Here is a 19,607-nt window from a genome sequence, read left to right on the forward strand (position 1 = left end):
AGTGGCAAGCCTGCACGAGCTGTGTGCTGCCAGAGTGTCAGAGGTCCTTCAAAACAGAGTGCACAGGACAGAGGAAGTGAAGCATGTGGACTTCTATGCTTTCTCCTACTATTACGACCTTGCAGCTGGTGTGGGCCTCATAGGTAAGGGGGCCCGGATGGGCTGAGCAGGAAGGTCAGGGCGGCAGGGGGCGGGGGTGGAGGGCGTGTGCTCCCCGAGGCAGAGGGCTGGTGGCAGGCAAGCAACCCTGTTGTCACATCCCTGCAGGAGGCCAGAAGCAGATGTGAGAAGGCGTCTCATCCTGAGTAGGAAAAGATCAGTTCTTTGAGCCCTTCAGTAAAACCTCGTGGCTGGTGACTTGCTGTTGATTCCAGTTCCTGCTGGAAGGCAGGTCCTGCCGTGCACTGGCCCACGTTGTCTCAGACTCAGCCACTCTGCCCTACCCTGCAGCCCTGGCTACAGGAGGCCTCCTGTGACCTGCAGGTGGCTGCCCTGTACCCATGGGAGGGATCAGCTCACTGAATGTGGAGTCTCTCTGACTCACCCTGCACAGCCCAGGAAGCCAGATTAGGGCGGAAAAAGGTATTCAGAGTTTGCTGAGGCTAGTGGTGGTCAGGCTGTGTGGGAACTCTGGAGGGGGTTGCAGAGTCACTATCATGGTGAGAACATCAGAATGTATGGCCTGTGGTAAGGATAAGAACACTACTGTTTTAAATAAGCTGACATGGTGCCGGCTCTCTGGGCCCTGCGGCCTCCGGCGGGTCTCTGTGCTGACAAAGCTACCACTGACTGGGCCTGGGTGGAAGGTGGGTGGTCAAGGTGGAAGGCCACCAATAAACCACCCCTCAGTGTATTTTTCAAGAACTTTTTTTTTTTTTTTTTACATTTGGGAAACTGATACCAGAATACTGTTGCTGAGCTCAGTTCTATGGCTTCAGGAAACATTTCAATTTCCCTACTTTTATTTTTCTTAACTTAAAATTTTACTCAATTTGGGGTCCCGGGTTCCTGGTGAGCTTTCTCGGGGGGCACTGCAGGGTTGGGTTGTGGGGTGACCCTCTCAGCCCCCAAACCTACCCCACACCACATCACCCAGAAGCCGTCCTCAGAGCACGTGAGTGCCGCCTACAGCTGGAGGGCCTGCCTCAGAAGCCAGTCAGTGCCTTGGGGCTCTTGGGCTGGCGTTCCCCGTGCCAGCCTCACGTCTCAGTGGCATCGCCAACCTCATGGTGCTCCTGCAGACTGGGTGTTGTGTCTCCCACAGATGCGGAGAAGGGAGGCAGCCTGGTGGTGGGGGACTTCGAGATCGCAGCCAAGTACGGTGAGTGATGCTGCAGGGGCCATCTCAGCAGGGGCAGGCGCCACGTGATGCTCGTGACGCAGGCGCTGGCCCTGACTCTCCTGGGTGTAGCCCCTCCTAAACAATGGCCACAGGCAGGGGCCTCGGCCCCAGCTGAGAAAGGACCACCGTCCTTGTCCCACCCTCATGGGGTCGTGAGGAACTGGGTCCCTCGATTCCACTTCCTCAGATGCCATTTTACTGCTACTAGGGTAACCCCAAGAGTGATTTCCCCTGGGATGTCCCAGTAAGTTCATGATTGTCACACAACCCTTAAGAAGCCAAGGCCCTACAGAATGGAGCCTGGGATGTGGGGTGGATGGCTGTCCCCGGGGTCGCAGGTGACCAGCCCAGCAGACCCTGTGCCACACACTATGCCTCTCCACTGTCTCCTTCACGCCTGGCCCAGCAGCCAAGCCTTGGTGAACATGTCCTGCTCTTGGTTGCCCTTCCCAATGTGTGGGTCCAAAGAGCTCAAATTTGTACATCTTTCCAGAAAAAGTACTACCCTTCCCCTCCCCCAAAAGTGGCTTTTTTAAAGCTTTCGTGTCATTTTCCCATTTGTGCCCATGGACACTGGGTATCCACAACTACAGCAGGAAAAGGCTTTGAGCAGAATCCCAGGACAGCTCTTGGTGGATTTGTCCTTCCTCAAGAGCAGGAGTGGATTGTTCTGAGCTGGCTTTGGTGTTTTCTTTCCCCAGAAAGCTTAGGTTTTATGCAGCTTGACACCTGGGAGAGGTGTCCAGGGTCTTAGATGTAGAAATGTGGCTTGGGAGACATTGGCCCATGACCCTAACACCAGGCATGCAAATCCCCTTGGAGCCCAGACCCAGTGGCGGCCGGGGTTGCCGCCCACCTGCCTGTGCTGTGCACTGGGTGCCTTCTGCGCTCAGCTGCAGCCTTGTCTGTGAATCCGGAGTGCGGAGCCAGCGGGTGCCTGTAGTGGGTGGAATTGGGGTCTGCACTTGCCCCTCCGCCCCTGGGTGGGAGTCACCTGGAGCGTGAAGGGACGTGTCTCATCCCCAGTGTGTCGGACCCTGGAGACACAGCCGCAGAGCAGCCCCTTCGCGTGCATGGACCTCACCTACGTCAGCCTGCTACTCCAGGAGTTCGGCTTTCCCAGGAGCAAAGTACTGAAGGTAAGGGTGCCCTCAGGTCACGCCCCAGCCCCTTTATGGAATGAGGGGCCTAGAACCACTTCTCCAGTTGCTGGGGTCATGTCCCCCAGCCCATCCCTGGCTTCCAAGGAGCCGCAGCCTCCTGATGCACAAGGCTTTCCTGTCTGTGTGATGGTCCCCTCTCCCTCTCTGTCTTTTCAAGCTCACTCGGAAAATTGACAATGTTGAGACCAGCTGGGCTCTGGGGGCCATTTTTCATTACATCGACTCCCTGAACAGACAGAAGAGTCCAGCCTCATAGTGGCCGAGCCATCCCTGTCCCCGTCAGCAGTGTCTGTGTGTCTGCATAAACCCTCCTGTCCTGGACGTGACTTCATCCTGAGGAGCCACAGCACAGGCCGTGGTGGCACTTTCTGCACACTGGCTCTGGGACTTGCAGAAGGCCTGGTGCTGCCCTGGCATCAGCCTCTTCCAGTCACATCTGGCCAGAGGGCTGTCTGGACCTGGGCCCTGCTCAATGCCACCTGTCTGCCTGGGCTCCAAGTGGGCAGGACCAGGACAGAACCACAGGCACACACTGAGGGGGCAGTGTGGCTCCCTGCCTGTCCCATCCCCATGCCCCGTCCGCGGGGCTGTGGCTGCTGCTGTGCGTGTCCCTGCGATGGGAGTCTTGTCTCCCAGCCTGTCAGTTTCCTCCCCAGGGCAGAGCTCCCCTTCCTGCGAGAGTCTGGGAGGCGGTGCAGGCTGTCCTGGCTGCTCTGGGGAAGCCGAGGGACAGCCATAACACCCCCGGGACAGTAGGTCTGGGCGGCACCACTGGGAACTCTGGACTTGAGTGTGTTTGCCTCTTCCTTGGGTATGAATGTGTGAGTTCACCCAGAGGCCTGCTCTCCTCACACATTGTGTGGTTTGGGGTTAATGATGGAGGGAGACACCTCCTCACAGATGGCAGGTGCCCACCCTTCAGGGAGTCTCCCAGCATGGGCGGATGCCAGGCATGAGCTGCTGTAAACTATTTGTGGCTGTGCTGCTTGAGTGACGTCTCTGTCGTGTGGGTGCCAAGTGCTTGTGTAGAAACTGTGTTCTGAGCCCCCTTTTCTGGACACCAACTGTGTCCTGTGAATGTATCGCTACTGTGAGCCGTTCCCGCCTAGCCAGGGCCATGTCTTAGATGCAGCTGTGCCACGGGTCAGCTGAGCCACAGTCCCAGAACCAAGCTCTCGGTGTCTCGGGCCACCATCCGCCCACCACGGGTTGACCCCACCTCCTCCATGGACAGTGTGAGCCCCGGGCCGTGCATCCTGCTCAGTGTGGTGTCAGTGCCGGGGCTGAGCCCCTTGAGCTGCTTCAGTGAATGTACAGTGCCCGGCACGAGCTGAACCTCATGTGTTCCACTCCCAATAAAAGGTTGACAGGGGCTTCCCCTTCTCTGGGATTCCTCTCGTTGAGCGACAGTAGCATTTGCCCACCTGGCACCTGAGATCCCTGTTTACTAAACCTTAGAAAAGCTGCCAAAGGGGGTGGCGTATTTCCAGTCCTGTCGACATCCCTCTCGAGGACGCAGCAGTGGAGGGCCCCTAGGGGCTGGGGCTGGTGAAGGGTCTGGCTGGTGGCCCCGGCCCTCCCAGCGTCTGTTGAGCACAGAGCTCCTCCTGTGCCAGGCCAGCAGCCCACACCACGGCCAGGTGAGGCCTGGGCACATAACCTCGAGTGAACTGCAAGTCCCCACGTCATTGTGTTCAGCAAGGATCTGGTTTTGGTCTGGAAGCATCCCAAAGGTGTCGCATGCCAGGGAAACTGCAGACCAGCCCACACCCCGAGTGCTTGTGCCTGAAGCCCCCCCCCAACCAACTGTCACAGGAGGACAGGATCTGGCCCTAGGGCCTCCCAGGGCTGCAGCGAATGCTGATGGAGCCACGTGGTGGAGGCCTGCACAGAGCAGGAAAGGACAAAAGACAAAAAGAGGAACAGTTTCCTCCCTCCCGCCTGGGCTGGGTCCCCGCCAGCGCCTTTACTTCCATAATATCCAACAGCTTAAATATTTAAAGAACTCCGGAGGCTGAGAATCAGACGCATGAAGGTAAAGCCAAAATCAATTTGGTCCATTTAAAGAAGGTCGGTGACCTCATGCCTGAAAAAGGCAAACAACTGGAAGTTTTCCAAAAGTGCACCAAATAAGTCATGGAATATTTCTGGGCCCGGCAAAGTATGCAAGTCATTTCTCTCTGAGTGTCTTTTGTGATAATGAAGTAGGCTCTCATTTGTCAGAAATAGCTACACATGCACATCGTAAAAGAAGCAAACTAGGGTTGCTTGAAAATTCTGTTCCCTCAGGATGTGTGCATTGACAAGCTCAGACAGGTCTCACACGCCCCACATGCCACCCCAGCCCGCGTACCCCACATCACTTAGCACCCATTGCTGCCCACTGAGCTGCCTCAGTCCTGCAGTCCCCGTGTTTGGATGGCAGGATCCCAGGGCAGTGAGTTTCAGGGCATAAGCAGACGTTGCCACGTTGCCTTCAATCCTACTGCACAAGCATCGGTGCTAGCCTCCCCCATGTCCTAACAGCTACAGCCAGTTTAATCTTTGCCATTCTGGCAGATTTTAAAAAATGATAACTGGTAGTTTTAATATGCATGGATCTAATTCATCTGGTATATCTAAGTTGTATTTCCGTGAAACATCTGTTCATATCCCTTGCCAATTTTCTATAAGATTGTCATCATTTTTTTGTTAATTGTAGATCTTTATTTATTAAGGAAGTTATCCCATTATGATAGAACGGGTCCAAAAATTTATCTTTTTGTGACTTCTAGGTTTCATGTCATAATTAGGAAGGCTTCTCCACAGAGATAGTTTTAAAAGTTAACCAAAAGGTATTTTTATATTTTAGTTTCTTAACTTTTGTTAAGAAACTAAACGTGCCTGGCCTTGTTTTTTAATTAATTAATTACTTTATTTATTTATTTTTGAGATAGAATCTCCCTTTGTCACCCAGGCTGGAGTGCAGTGGTGCAATCTGGGCTCACTGCAGCCTCCACCTCCCAGGTTCAAGCAATTGTCCTGCGTCATCCTCCTGAGTAGCTGGGATTACAGGCACCCGCTACTGTGCCCGGCTGATTTTTGTATCTTTAGTAGAGATGGGGTTTTGCCATCTTGGCCAGGCTGGTTTTGAACTCCTGACCAGGTGATCTGCCCATCTGGGCCTCCCAAAGTGCTAGGATTACAGGTATGAGCCACCATGCCCTACCTTAACATTTTTAAATATGTTCAGGCACAACAAATCATTGTTGCAGGGTGAATTTTATTTTTAGAACCATTTCAGAGTCATCAGAAGGCAAATGTGGCCAGGCATGGTGGCTCACGCCTGTAATCCCAACACTTTGGAGACCGAGGCAAGTGGATCACTTGAGGTCAGGAGTACGAGACCACCCTGGCCAACATGGCGAAACCCCGTCTCTACTAAACATACCAAAAAAAGAAAGAAAAAAAAAAAGCCGGGCATGGTGGTACGCTTCTATAATCCCAGCTACTAGGGAGGCTGAGGTACGAGAATTGCTTGAACCCAGGAGGCAGAGGTTGCAGTGAGCCGAGATCGCGCCACTGCTCTCCAGCCTGGGCAACAGTGAGACTCCGTCTCATTTAAAAAAAAAAAGGTAAATGTGATATTCAGACTAGGGTAATACCATTTTTGGATAAAATTAAGGACGATGGTCGGGTGTGGTGGCTCATGCCTGTAATCCCAGCACTTTGGGAGGCTGAGGCGGGTGGATCACGAGGTCAGGAGTTCGAGACCAGCCCTACCAACATGGTGAAACCTCGTCTCTACTAAAAATACAAAAAATTAGCTGGGCCTGGTGGTGCATGCCTGTAGTCCCAGCTACTCCAGAGGCTGAGGCAGGAGAATCACTTGAACCCGGGAGGTGAAGGTTGCAGTGAGCAGAGATCGCACCACTGCACTCCAGCCTGGGTGACAGAGCAAGACTGAGACTCCATCTCAAAAAATCAAGGATGATGAAAGAAATGAGGCAGTTCCAGGAAGGAGCTCTCAGGAGTGTGCAGGTCGCAGCCATCAGTGGCAGAGTCCCCAGGCAAGGTCTTTGAGGAGCCACACTTGGCGTGCAGTCTCCGGTAGAGGTGTTTAATACGACCTGTGTGGAGGCCATGAGATGTGGGGCATGTTTGAAACAACTGGGGCTGTTCATCCTGCAACAAGGAGCTTTTGGCTGGACAGCAATATAACAGGTGTCTTCACTATTACTGAAGGATTGTCAGACGCTGGCGTTTGCCGTGTGGCTCCAGAGGCGGCGGAAGTTATGGGGACACCGCTGTCAGGTTTCTCACTCAAGCATTGCTCACTCGCGCGATGAATGATGTCCAGGGCTAAGGCGGGCTTGTCCTTGGCATGTGCCCCTTCACCTGCGGGCATCGGGGTGCTTGAGAAAGGAGCCTGCGTGATCAGGTTCTTCCAGTGTCTTCACACTCATCAGATTCTTGGATTCGCCTTGAAAATGATTTTGAAAATCATGGTCAGGTAAGCATACTTACCTCTTTCTTCCTTAATTGTAAATGAATAACGGTAGTCGTGTTTATGGAGTGCTTCCTGTGTGTCAGGCATGAGGCGGACTGGACTGTGCGTTGTGTGGTCAGAGATTGAATCCTCAGCCTCAAGGCAGGTACCGTGCATCTCCGCCCTGCCGCCGAGAGAGAAGCAGGCCTGCAGGAGCTTGGGGACTTACCTGGACCCACTCAGATGCGGTTCTGCAGGCTTCCTACACCCAAACAGTGGGCTGCCTTACCTCCCAAAGTGGCAGGTGTTTCCAGAAGAATGTTTACTGATCACATCAGGCCGTGTGCTCATTATCAAAGGCAGGTCTCTCCACTGAAGAATCAGCCGTCTCCATAACAGTGTGCTTGTAATGCTTACAAAAATAGTTACACAGTTGAGAGAAATAATAATTCCCTCTAGGCCTCACTGCCGCTTTATCATTTTGACAGCCTCTGATTATTTTCCTGTTATTGATTCAGTGGATAAAGGTTTCCGTTTAGGAGCTTAAGTGCAGCCTTGTGAATCTTAGTACCTGCCACATGATTTACATATTTCAGAAGCAGACATCCCCCTATAAGGCCTCCTGTTTCAAGAAGCCTCTCTAGAGGTCAGAAGAGCCCACAGCCAAGTTTTATGGCACAGCACAGGGTGGTAGGATGGCTCTAAATACGGCTTCCGAGAGGGTCGAGTGCTCAGCTGGCACAGAGATGTGGTTCCTGCAGACCCACCAGGGAGGACAGCCAGGGATCGCATGGTTTTGTAAATTAAAATGCCCAAGCTCAGAGGCCTGCAAGGACTTAGCTTAAAGCAACAGGCAGGCCAGGTGCGGTGGCTCACAACTATAATCCCAGCACTTTGGAAGGCTGAGGTGGGCAGATCACAAGGTCAGGAGTTCGAGACCAGCCTGGCCAATATGGTGAAACCCCATCTCTACTAAAAATACAAATATTAGCCAGGCATGGTGGCAGGCGCCTGTAGTCCCAGCTACCTGGGAGGCTGAGGCAGGAGAATGGCTTGAACCCAGGAGGCGGAGGTTGCAGTGAGCCGAGATCAAGCCACTGCACTCCAGCCTGGGCGACAGAGCAAGACTGCGTCTCAAATAAATAAATAAGGCAACAGGGAGAGTCTGGATGCAGTGGCTCATGCCTGTAATCCCAGCACTTTAGGAGGCCAAGGCAGGCAGATCACAAGGTCAGGAGTTCAAGACCAACCTGGCCAACATAGTGAAACCATGTCTCCATTAAAAATATAAAAATTAGCCAGGCATGATGGCCCATGCCTGTAATCCCAGCTACTTGAGAGGCTGAGGCACAAGAATCACTTGAACCTGGGAGGCGGAGGTTGCAGTGAGCCAAGATTGTGCTGCTGCACTCCAACCTAGGGGGCAAAGCAAGACTCTCAAAAAAACAAAAAACAAAAAAACAGGGAGAGTTTTCCTGTTGATAGTCACCTGGGCTGTTTCCTGTTTGGAGCTTTATGAATAAGGCTTCTGTGAACATTCTTGTGCAAGTCTTTTTATAGGCATAGGTTTTTATTTCATTTGGATGAATATCTAAAGGCAGAATGGCTGGGTCATATGGCATGTGAATGTTTAACTTAATAAGAACCTACTGGGCTCGGCACGGTGGCTCACGCCTGTAATCCCAGCACTTTGGGAGGCCGAGGCAGGCAGATCACGAGTGTCAGGCCTCTGAGCCCAAGCCAAGCCATCGCATCCCCTGTGACTTGCACGTATACATCCAGATGGCCTGAAGTAACTGAAGATCCACAAAAGAAGTAAAAATAGCCTTAACTGATGACATTCCACCATTGTGATTTGTTTCTGCCCCACCCTCACTGATCAATGTACTTTGTAATCTCCACCACCCTTAAGAAGATTCTTTATAATTTCCCCCACCCTTAAGAAGGTTCTTTGTAATTCTCCCAACCCTTGAGAATGTATTTTGTGAGATCCACCCCTGCCCGCAAAACATTGCTCTTAACTTCACCGCCTATCCCAAAACCTATAAGAACTAATGATAATCCACCACCCTTTGCTGACTCTCTTTTCGGACTCGGCCCGCCTGCACCCAGGTGAAATAAACAGCCATGTTGCTCACACAAAGCCTGTTTGGTGGTCTCTTCACAGGGACGTGCATGAAAACGAGGTAAAGAGATCAAGACCATCCTGGCCAACATGGTGAAGCCCTGTCTCTACTAAAAATACAAAAATTAGCTGGGTGTGGTGATGTGTGCCTGTAGCCCCAGCTACTTAGCAGGCTGAGGCAGGATAATCGCCTGAACCCGGGAGGCGGAGGTTGCAGTGAGCCAAGATTGTGCCACTGCACTCCATCCTGGCAACAGTGAGACTCCATCTCAAAAAAAAAAAAAAAAAAAAACCTACCAAGCCATTTTCCAACACGCCTGTAACATTTTACACTCCCATTAGCAGTGTGTGAGAGTTCCTGTATAATATAAACTAGGGTTTTCAGCTTTCTATAAATTAAAGAGATTTCAAAGGACTTTTTTTACTGACTCTCCAGGCACTGGCATAGTATTCAGCCTTAAAAAGAACTGAATTTCTAGCCGGGTGCCGTGGCTCACACCTGTAATCCCAGCACTTTGGGAGGCTGAGGTGGGTGGATCACAAGGTCAGGAGTTCAAGACCAGCCTGGCCAACATGGTGAAACCACGTCTCTACTAAAAATACAAAAATAAAATTAGCTGGGTATGGTGGTGAGCACCTGTAATCCTAGCTACTCGGGAAACTGAGTCAGCAGAATCACTTGAACCCGGGATGCAGATGTTGCAGTGAGCTGAGATTGCGCCATTGCACTCCAGCCTAGACAACAGGGTGAGACTCCGTCATAAAAAAAAAAAAAAAATTAGCTGGGCGTGGTGGCACACGCCTGTAGTCCCAGCTACTTGGGAGGCTGAGGCAGGAGAATCGCTTGAACCCAGTAGGCGGAGGTAGTGGTGAGCCGAGATTGCGCCACCACACTCCAGCCTGGGCGACAGAGCGAGACTCAGAAAAAAAAGAATTGAATTTCTGACCCATGCTGCAACATGGTGAACCTTGGAAACATTATGCTAAGGTGAAAAAAGCTAGACACAAAGGACTCTGTAGTCTATGATTCCATTTATGTGAAATGGCCCGTCCACAGACTGATTGGTGGTTGCCAGGAGCTAGGGTTGGGAGAAGGAAGAGTAACTGACTGACTGGTGCACAGGGCTTTTGAAAAAGTTTAACACTTAGATTATGGTGCTGCTCACACAACTCCGTAAATATACTGTAAACCATGGACTTGTGCACTTAAACAGGCAGCTTTCTGGTATAAAAATTACATCTCAGTAAAGCAGTTTGAAAAATGAAGACTCGAACTCTAGAAGGCAATAGTCTGAAAACAATAGGTTTCCTCCAGAAAGTTCCGCTGAGGTAAAGCTCATTCTAGTCTGAGAGCAGATGACCTTCTCTTGTCTTTTCAAACCTTAGACGTCAGTGTTGTCCTTGCCTCACCTTAGACCCTGAGAGGAGCATCAGACCTGCTCGTTCGCTGGTGAACCCAAGTCCAGCAGGTGCTGCCCTGGGGCAGGGGTCCCTCAGCCACCTGTTGAGTGACGGGAGGTTGCCTCTAAAAAGGAGAGGAATTGAAATCCTCACACTGGGGATATTGGTCCTCCTCCACACCCCCACCCCGGCATTTCCTAGTGCAGCCAGCGGTCCTCCTGTTTTCTCAGTGGGTGCGCCTGGCCTGGACTCCACCCAAGCCAAACAGCCGAGGTGAAATGGTTGGGCAGAGCAAACAGGCTTTTGCCAGGAGCCTTGCTTTACTTCCCCTTGGACAAATCACACTGGGCTTAAAGCCTCCACTGGAATTCCTCCTGCTGCTGTGAGGCCCAGAGTGGCCACATCCCCTGCCTGATGGGGTCGTGAGTCACTAGCTCTCTCTAGGTTTTACCTTGACCTACTGAATGTTTTTCTAAGAATATTTTATTATTGAGGTATCATTTTCATATAATAGTGAAGGGGTGGGTTGCCCCTCCACACCTGTGGGTGTTTCTCGTTAGGTGGAACGAGAGACTTGGAAAAGAAAGAGACACAGAGACAAAGTAGAGAGAAAGAAAAAAGGGGGCCCAGGGGACCAGCGTTCAGCATACGGAAGATCCCACCAGCCTCTGAGTTCCCTTAGTATTTATTGATCATTCTTGGGTGTTTCTCGGAGAGGGGGATGTGGCAGGGTCATAGGATAATAGTGGAGAGAAGGTCAGCAGGTAAACACGTGAACAACGGTCTCTGCATCATGAACAAGGTAAAGAATTAAGTGCTGTGCTTTAGATATGCATACACATAAACATCTCAATGCCTTAAAAAGCAGTATTGCTGCCCTCATGTCCCACCTCCAGCCCTAAGGCGGTTTTCCCCTATCTCAGTAGATGGACTGTACAATCGGGTTTTACACCAAGACATTCCATTGCCCAGGGACGAGCAGGAGACAGATGCCTTCCTCTTGTCTCAACTGCAAAGAGGCGTTCTTTCCTCTTTCACTAATCCTCCTCAGCACAGACCCTTTATGGGTGTCGGGCTGGGGGATGGTCAGGTCTTTCCCTTCCCATGAGGCCATATCTCAGGCTATCACATGGGGAGAAACCTTGGACAATACCTGGCTTTCCTAGGCAGAGGTCCCTGCGGCCTTCCCCAGTGTTTTGTGTCCCTGGGTACTTGAGATTAGGGAGTGGTGATGACTCTTAAGGAGCATGCTGCCTTCAAGCATCTGTTTAACAAAGCACATCTTGCACAGCCCTTAATCCATTTAACCCTGAGTTGACACAGCACATGTTTCAAGGAGCACAGAGTTGGGGGTAAGGTTACAGATTAACAGAATCTCAAGGCAGAAGAATTTTTCTTAGTACAGAACAAAATGGAGTCTCCTATGTCTACTTCTTTCTACACAGACACAGTAACAATCTGATCTCTCTTTCTTTTCCTCACATAATAGGACACACAGATCTTAGGTGTACAGTTCAAATCATTTTGGCAAATGCATGCACCCATGTGGCTCACACCCCCATCAAAATAGAGAACATTGCTATTACCCCAGAAAACTCTGAGAGTACCCTGCCCCTGGACTCTAGCAGCCCCTATCTGATGTCCGTCGTGACATATTACTGTCACCCGTTCTGGAACATTATGTAAATGGCATCATCCAGTGTCTGCTCTTGTGTGTCTGGTCTTCAGCGAAGCATGATGTTTGTGAGATTCATGCAGGTGGATGCATGCAGCTCATTCCTTTTCATTGTTGAATAGTAATCAATTATTTCAACATACCACACTTTGTTTCTTCATTTGCCTGTTGATATTCCCCTGGACTGTTTCCTCTTTGGAGCTTTAATGAATAAGCCTTCTGTGTCCATTCTTGTGCAAGTCTTTTATAGGCATATGTTTTTATTTCTTTTGGATGAATATCTAAAGGCAGAATGGCTGGGTCATATGGCATGTGAATGTTTAACTTTATAAGAACCTACCAACCAGTTATAACCGGTTATAAGAACCTACTAATGGCCGGGCGCGGTGCCTCACGCCTGTAATCCCAGCACTTTGGGAGGCTGAGGTGAGCGGATCACGAGGTCAGCATATCGAGACCATCCTGGCTAACACAGTGAAACCACGTCTCTACTAAAAATACAAAAAAATTAGCTGGGCGTGGTGGCGGGTGCCTGTAGTCCGAGCTGCTCGGGAGGCTGAGGCAGGAGAATGGTGTGAACCTGGGAAGCGGAGCTTGCAGTGAGCTGAGATGGTGCCACTGCACTCCAGCCTGGGCGACAGAGCGAAACTCCATCTCCAAAAAAAAAAACCTACCAACATGGCTGTAACATTTTACTCTCCCATTAGCAGTCTGTGAGGATTCCAGTTGCTCCACATCCATGCTAGCACTTGGTACTGTCCGTAATTTTAATATTAACTGTTCTGGGGGGAGTACTGCTGTCCTATTATGCTGTTGTCATTTTTTGAACAGATAGGGTCTCACTAAGTTGCCCAGGCTGGACTCAAACTCCTGAGCTCAAGTGATTCTCCCACCTCAGCTTCGGAGTAGCTGGAACTACAGGTGCATGCCACCACACCTGGCTCCATGGAGTTTTAATGTGCATCACCCTGAGTGAGGCAGTGAATTTTAAAGGAGCCTCCAAGAATCCTCCTGCCCAGGCCAGCCTGCCTCCCCTCCCAAGCACCCTGTTGCCTGGCATGCTGCACAAAGAACCAACGGGACTCCTTCCTGAGGACTCACCTGTGAGCCTGGACGTGCAAGGCAGCGCTACGGATACAGGTTCCTCGCCCAGAGGTCCACACTCCAGGGTAGTGAACGGCCAACTCTTTCTGTAAAGAGCAGCCGGTAAATATTTCAGGCTTTGCAGGCCATGCAGTCTCTGTTTCGGCTGCTCACCTCTGCTGCCGAAGGGTGACAGAAACTTAGACAACTGTAAATGAATGAGAGAAGCTGTGTCCCAACTTGATTCATGGACACTGAAATTCAAATTTCATATCATTTTAACACCATGATTACTTGGATTTTTTTTCAATCATTTAAAAATGTAAAAGGTATTCCTAGCTTGAGAGCCGTACAAAAACAGGCAGGGGATCAGATCCAGAGGCTCCTGTGCTCAGTGCCCCGTTTTAGGCAGGAAGAGCAGCCAGCTCGGGGCACTTCTGCACTAGGCAGGCTCTCAGGAGCGGCTTCGCAGAGAACCAGGCCGGCCACACGGAGCTCCAGCATCCTGCCTGCTCCAGGAGGCAGCTTCCTCAGGATGATTCCAGGTAGGGACCCACACCACTCCCAAGGGAAACACCGAAGGGCCAGAGGAGGGAGACAGCCAGGCTGGGAAGGGCTTGAGAGTGCCCGATTGGTGTCCACAGCTCCTCCCTGCCCAGCAGGCAGCTCCCAAGCTCCCTGATTACGGGCTTCCTCTGTCTCCCTCCGGCCTCCCTGACCTCAGTACTGCTCCCTGCTCGCCTGGCCCCTTTGGAATCCACACATCAGGAGGCCCACTGGTTTTGGCCCAGTGTTTGTCTTCACCCTGGTTACCTCCTCAAGTCTGTCTTTGCTCTGCCCATGCCCAGCCTGAGGACCTGCCAGGAAGGGGTCTGGGTTGGGGGTGTAGGATTCTTGTCTTTTTTGTGAGGTAGTGGTTTGCAGGAAGGGTGCCGGGCTCAGACCTCCATCTGGGGAGTGGAGTCTGCGGCCTGTGGAGGCTCTGAGGAGGGCCCAGGAGGCAGGAGGACCTGTGTGGAGTCTACTGCAGGGCCCCCAGCAACAGGACCCCAAGAGCAGTAGCCACGGGTTGGAAGAGGGATGTGCATCCCCACAAGCAACAAAACACAATGGCTGGGCGCGGTGGCTCACGCCTGTAATCCCTGCACTTTGGGAGGCTGAGGTGGGTGGATCACCTGAGGTCAGGAGTTTGAGACCAGCCTGGCCAACATGATGAAACCCCGTCTCTACTAAAAATACAAAAAATTAGCCAGGTGCAGTGGTGGGTGCCTGCAATTCTAGCTACTCAGGAAGCTGAGGCAGGAGAACCGCTTGAACCCGGGAGGTGGAGGTCGCAATGAGCCTAGATCACGCCAAAAAAAAAAAAAAAAATGCAAGGCAAGTCCTGAGCCGGTGGCCCCCGGCCTCCTCCTGGGAAGACTGGCTGCTGGGCAGATTCCTTGTAGCTTGTGGAGAAGGCCTGGGTGTCGGTACCACTGGCCTTAACAAAGGACCTAGAGCCCTGCTGGGTGTGGGGAGGGCCAGGAGGCATTAGATAAGGTAGGGAGGAAGATGGTGGAAGGCCCATGACCGTGGGATGTGGGACCCCACAGGCCCATGGCCCAGGTCCAGGGAGGTCTGTCACCCACAGATGCTGCCCACAGGTGGTGGTTGCCAAGTGTGCCCATAGTACACTGTCACACTTGTATACACCAGACTGCAATGAAGAGCTTCTCCAGACCCCACTCCTCACAGCCCCTCCAGTTGCATGCAGCGGGAGGTTCAGCCACTGTCCTTCCTAACAGGGTAGAGGTCTGACGCCTGAGGGCTTTGGGGAACAGGATGTGCTCTTTTGGGCTGGTCCCTCACACAGCATTACTCATCCATGTGGGAGAGCGAAGTCATAGGTGACTCATCCTTGTGTTGGTGTGAATATGCCACAGTGTATTTATCCATTCCAGTGATGACAGACGTTTGCATCGTTTCCAGTTTGGGACTGTTCTGAATAGGGCTGTTCTGAACGTTCTTGTACTTGCCTTGGGGTGAGCATAAGTATTCATTTCTGTTAGGTGTTTTCTTTGGAGTAGAATTGCTGGGTCATAGGGAGGCATTTGTTTAGTGAACACTGCCAGTTTTTCAAAGGGATTGTACTAACCTATAAGGAGTTGTGTTGATGTGGAAACTGAAGGCGCTGAGAAGCACATTAGGGTTAGTGGGTGACATCAGGGACACCCCCAAACTGATATTGAGGGTGTCCAACTTGAGGTTTCAGGACCATTTCACAGGTGTCCCAAAGGACAGGGGCTCCAGCTGACACTGTCAGTCCTGACAAGAAAGGACTGAAATAGAATCTCCGGCATTTGCTGTAGGATTTGGATTTGAGGGGCTGTGAAAGGGGAGAATATTGGAAATGCCAGGCTGGGAGTCTGGAGATGGAGAGCAGCATGCTTTGATGCAACTGTGGGCCGTAGTGACACAGGCTGAGGAAGGAGTCAGAGCCCAGGCAGTCTGGCATGCTGGGCAAGTCCCACGGGTTCAGAGAAGGGGCAAGGGTTTGAATGCCTTCCCCTCCAGAACTCGTGTTGAATTTCGATTGCTGGTGTAATGGTATTGGGAGGTGGCGCCTTTAAGAGGCGATTAAGCCATGAGAGCTGCACCCTTATGGTGGGTTTAATGCCTTACTGAGAGGGCTTTGGGAGTGGGTTCTCTCTTGGCTTTTCACCTTCTGCCATGTAAGCATGCAGCCTTCCTCCCCTCCGGGGGACGCACCGTGCAAAAGACACCATGGAAGAAGCAAAGAGCCTCACCAGGCCCCAAACCTGCCGGCATCTTGATTGCGCACTGAGAAGGACACTCCATCCTTAGACTTTTCAGCCTCCAGAACCGTGAGGTTGTATTAGTCCATTTTTGCATTGCTCTAAATACTTGAGACTGGGTAATTTATAAAGAAAAGAGGTTTAATTGGCTCATAGTTCTGCAGGCTGTATAGGAAGTGTAGTACCGATATCTGCTCAGCCTCTGGGGAGGCCTCAGGAATCTTACAATCATGGTGGAAGGCGAAGGGGAAGGCAGGCAGATCACATGGCCAGAGCAGAAGCAAGGGGTGGGGCGCACACTTTTAAACAACCAGATTTCGTGAAAACTCACTATCTTGAGAACAGCATCAAGGAGATGGTGCTAAACCATTCATAAGAAATCCACCCCATCATCGAGTCACTTCTCACCAGGCCCCACCTCCAAAACAACTCAACATGATTACAATTCACCACGAGGTTTAGGTGGGAACACAGACCCGAACCGTATCAGAGGTCTTTGTGTTTTGTGCGGATGTGAAGCTCAGTGCCTGGCTGGCAGTAGGTGCAGTGCAGATGGAGCCAGTGTGTGATGAATGAAGGAAGGGTCCTTTGCTGGTGGGGTCCAGGTCTCACCAACCTGGTGTCCCTTCGCGGCCTAACGGGTGGGAAGTGGCCAGATGGAGGACTCCTCCTGGGTTGTCTGAGGACGCTGGGCCGGCGCACTTGGGTGGCGCAGAGGCAGTTCCTAGGGACACTTGCTTTCCAGCGCCATTTCCACAGGTGCTGTGCTCATCCTTCTCACGTTAATTCAGGCTAGCTGGACAGAGCCAGGCTTTCTCAGCGTGAACTTAACCTGTCCTCTGGAGAGGCCGGACATTTTAACAGCCAGGCCTGTGGGTGCACTGGAACCTTCCACTCAGTGCTATGCTGGCAGGTTTGTGTTGGCCAGACGGGTGGGAGGACCCCTGAGCGTCTAAGTGACGATTTCATCCCGGGCCTGATACAGACTGAGCAGGAAGTGGTGGGGTGCAGACATGCATATCGGTGGCTCAGCCTGGCCTTCTGAGCCCTGCCTCTTGGATGAAACCACCCACCTGGTCACTCTGGGGCAGCGAGGAGTGCAGCCCAGTGCTCAGCTCCACAGTGACCACTACAGCTCCCAGGGTGGGCCCGTTTAACATATACCCTCTCCCCCAAAGTCAGGACATGTTTCTGACTTGGAAGACAGAAGGGTGGTGGCCCTAGGCTGTGACCAGCTTGCTGTCTCTTTAGCATGCTCACCTGTCCCTTACTAACTCCTGTCAGGGGAGGGCTGGGGCAGGGTACCAGGCCCACTCTCGTCCCAGCTCTGGGACTCATCTCACAGTCATTCAGTAGCGGTGGTTAGGCCTAGCTCACAGATGCCTTGAGGCCCCCCCAAGAGTCCCTGTGCCCCCATCCACATACTGGGGAAGTCCTGCTAGAACCGGGCCACTGGGTTAGAAAGGCAGCCCACCCTGTGGCAGAGATTCCCACATTGCACAGTAAAAATATGCCCTAGAGATGGCCGAGCGCAGTGGCTCGTGCCTGTAATCCTAGCACTTTGGGAGGCCAAGGCGGGTGGATCACCTGAGGTTGGGAGTTCAAGACCAGCCTGACCAACATGGTGAAACTCCATCTCTACTAAAAATACAAAAATTAGGTGGGTGCCTGTAATCCCAGCTGCTCAGGAGGCTGAGGCACGAGAATTGCTTGAACCTGGGAGGTGGAGGTTGCAGTGAGCCGAGATCCTGCCATTGCACTCCAGCCTGGGCAACAAGAGCAAAACTCCGTCTCAAAAAAAAAAAAAAATGCTCTGGAGGTGCTCACTAAGCAGGTGGGATTCTGGGTTTGGGGCTTTGGGAATGTGCTAGTCACAAGCCCTGTGGAGAGTTTTTATTTGCAAGTTTGGGAAACTGCCTCAAGTATTATCTGCACTTCTATAAACTGTGTCCTAGAAGCCTGTACTATGTTATTATGTAATGTAATATACTACATATGTTAGTGTATAATATACTGCGTTATGTTACAGCAGAGTAAGTGATGTTTGTCCTTCTTGGTGCACTGAATCAGACTCATAGTGTGGGTTTGTCCCCTGGGTGGCAATGCTAAGTTGTGTCACTTCATGAGGCTGGAGTCTGCCATAACTCTCCATTGCAAATCCCTTTTCCCTTTTATAGCTAATAAAGATAATGTGTAGGGTGAGGCTTTGAGATGGAATGAATCCCCTGTTCCCCTGTGGCCGCTGTCCAGTAGTTCTCAGAATCTCCTCCTGCATTGATTTGGCATCCTGTAGAGAGGAGCGGCTTCCTTCTTCCCCATCTCCATTTCATTTCTTCTCAGTATCACTCTGGTCTCATAGATTGTGGGGAAAAGAAAGAGAGATCAGATTGTTACTGTGTCTGTGTAGAAAGAAGTAGACATAGGAGACTCCATTTTGTTCTGTACTAAGAAAAATTCTTCTGCCTTGAGATGCTGTTAATCTATAACCTTACCCCCAACCCTGTGCGCTCTGAAACATGTGCTGTGTCAACTCAGGGTTAAATGGATTAAGGGCTGTGTAAGATGTGCTTTGTTAAACAGATGCTTGAAGGCAGCATGCTCATTAAGAGTCATCACCACTCCCTAATCTCAAGTACCCAGGGACACAAACACTGCGGAAGGCCGCAGGGACCTCTGCCTAGGAAAGCCAGGTATTGTCCAAGGTTTCTCCCCATGTGATAGTCTGAAATATGGCCTCATGGGAAGGGAAAGACCTGACCATCCCCCAGCCCGACGCCCATAAAGGGTCTGTGCTGAGGAGGATTAGTGAAAGAGGAAGGAACGCTTCTTTGCAGTTGAGACAAGAGGAAGGCATCTGTCTCCTGCCCCTCCCTGGGCAATGGAATGTCTCGGTATAAAACCCGATTGTATGTTCCATCTACTGAGATAGGGGAAAACTGCCTTAGGGCTGGAGGTGGGACATGCGGGCAACAATACTGCTCTGTAAGACATTGAGATGTTTATGTGTATGCATATCTAAAGCACAGCACTTAATTCTTTACCTTGTCTATGATGCAGAGACCTTTGTTCACGTGTTTATCTGCTGACCTTCTCTCCACTATTATCCTGTGACCCTGCCACATCCCCCTCTTCGAGAAACACCCAAGAATGATCAATAAATACTAAGGGAACTCAGAGGCTGGCAGGATCCTCCGTATGCTGAACGCTGGTCCCCTGGGCCCCCTTATTTCTTTCTCTATACTTTGTCTCTGTGTCTTTTTCTTTTCCAAGTCTCTCGTTCCACCTAACGAGAAACACCCACAGGTGTGGAGGGGCAACCCACCCCTTCAATAGATTCTTTTTCCTTTAATGTCAGTGTGTTAAAATCATTAATGTCACTAAGAATATCTGTTGACACACCCCAGTGGAGGGAGGGCATCAGTTCCACAGTGTCATTCCAGCTGGTGGGCTCTTTATTCCCTCGAGCTTTATAATTACCAGCCTCTCAAAAATAATGCATTTGTTATTTATCTCTGTTTCCTGAAAGCCTGGGTCTCTGTTCATTTGCAAACACGA

General features: G+C 51.3%; 1 protein-coding gene across 27 annotated transcripts in view; it reads left to right on the forward strand.

Annotated features, from left to right (window-relative positions):
* The window catches only part of ENTPD6 (ectonucleoside triphosphate diphosphohydrolase 6), a 36,339-nt gene extending 27,223 nt beyond the window's left edge, over positions 1-9,116 (forward strand). For 18 of the 27 annotated variants that reach the window (XM_063600939.1, XM_063600923.1, XM_063600930.1 and 15 more), the window contains 5 exons: positions 3-143; positions 1,265-1,321; positions 2,369-2,481; positions 2,663-4,540; positions 6,730-9,116. In XM_063600939.1, the coding sequence (XP_063457009.1) occupies positions 3-143; positions 1,265-1,321; positions 2,369-2,481; positions 2,663-2,761 (410 nt within the window). In that variant the 3' untranslated portion in view covers positions 2,762-4,540; positions 6,730-9,116. The other 9 variants (XM_034947590.3, XM_057300881.2, XM_034947591.3 and 6 more) reach the window with 3 other exon arrangements.
* Positions 9,117-19,607: the final 10,491 nt, after the last annotated feature.

This window comes from Pan paniscus, chromosome 21 (assembly GCF_029289425.2).
Source record: "Pan paniscus chromosome 21, NHGRI_mPanPan1-v2.0_pri, whole genome shotgun sequence".
Lineage (NCBI taxonomy): Eukaryota > Metazoa > Chordata > Mammalia > Primates > Hominidae > Pan > Pan paniscus.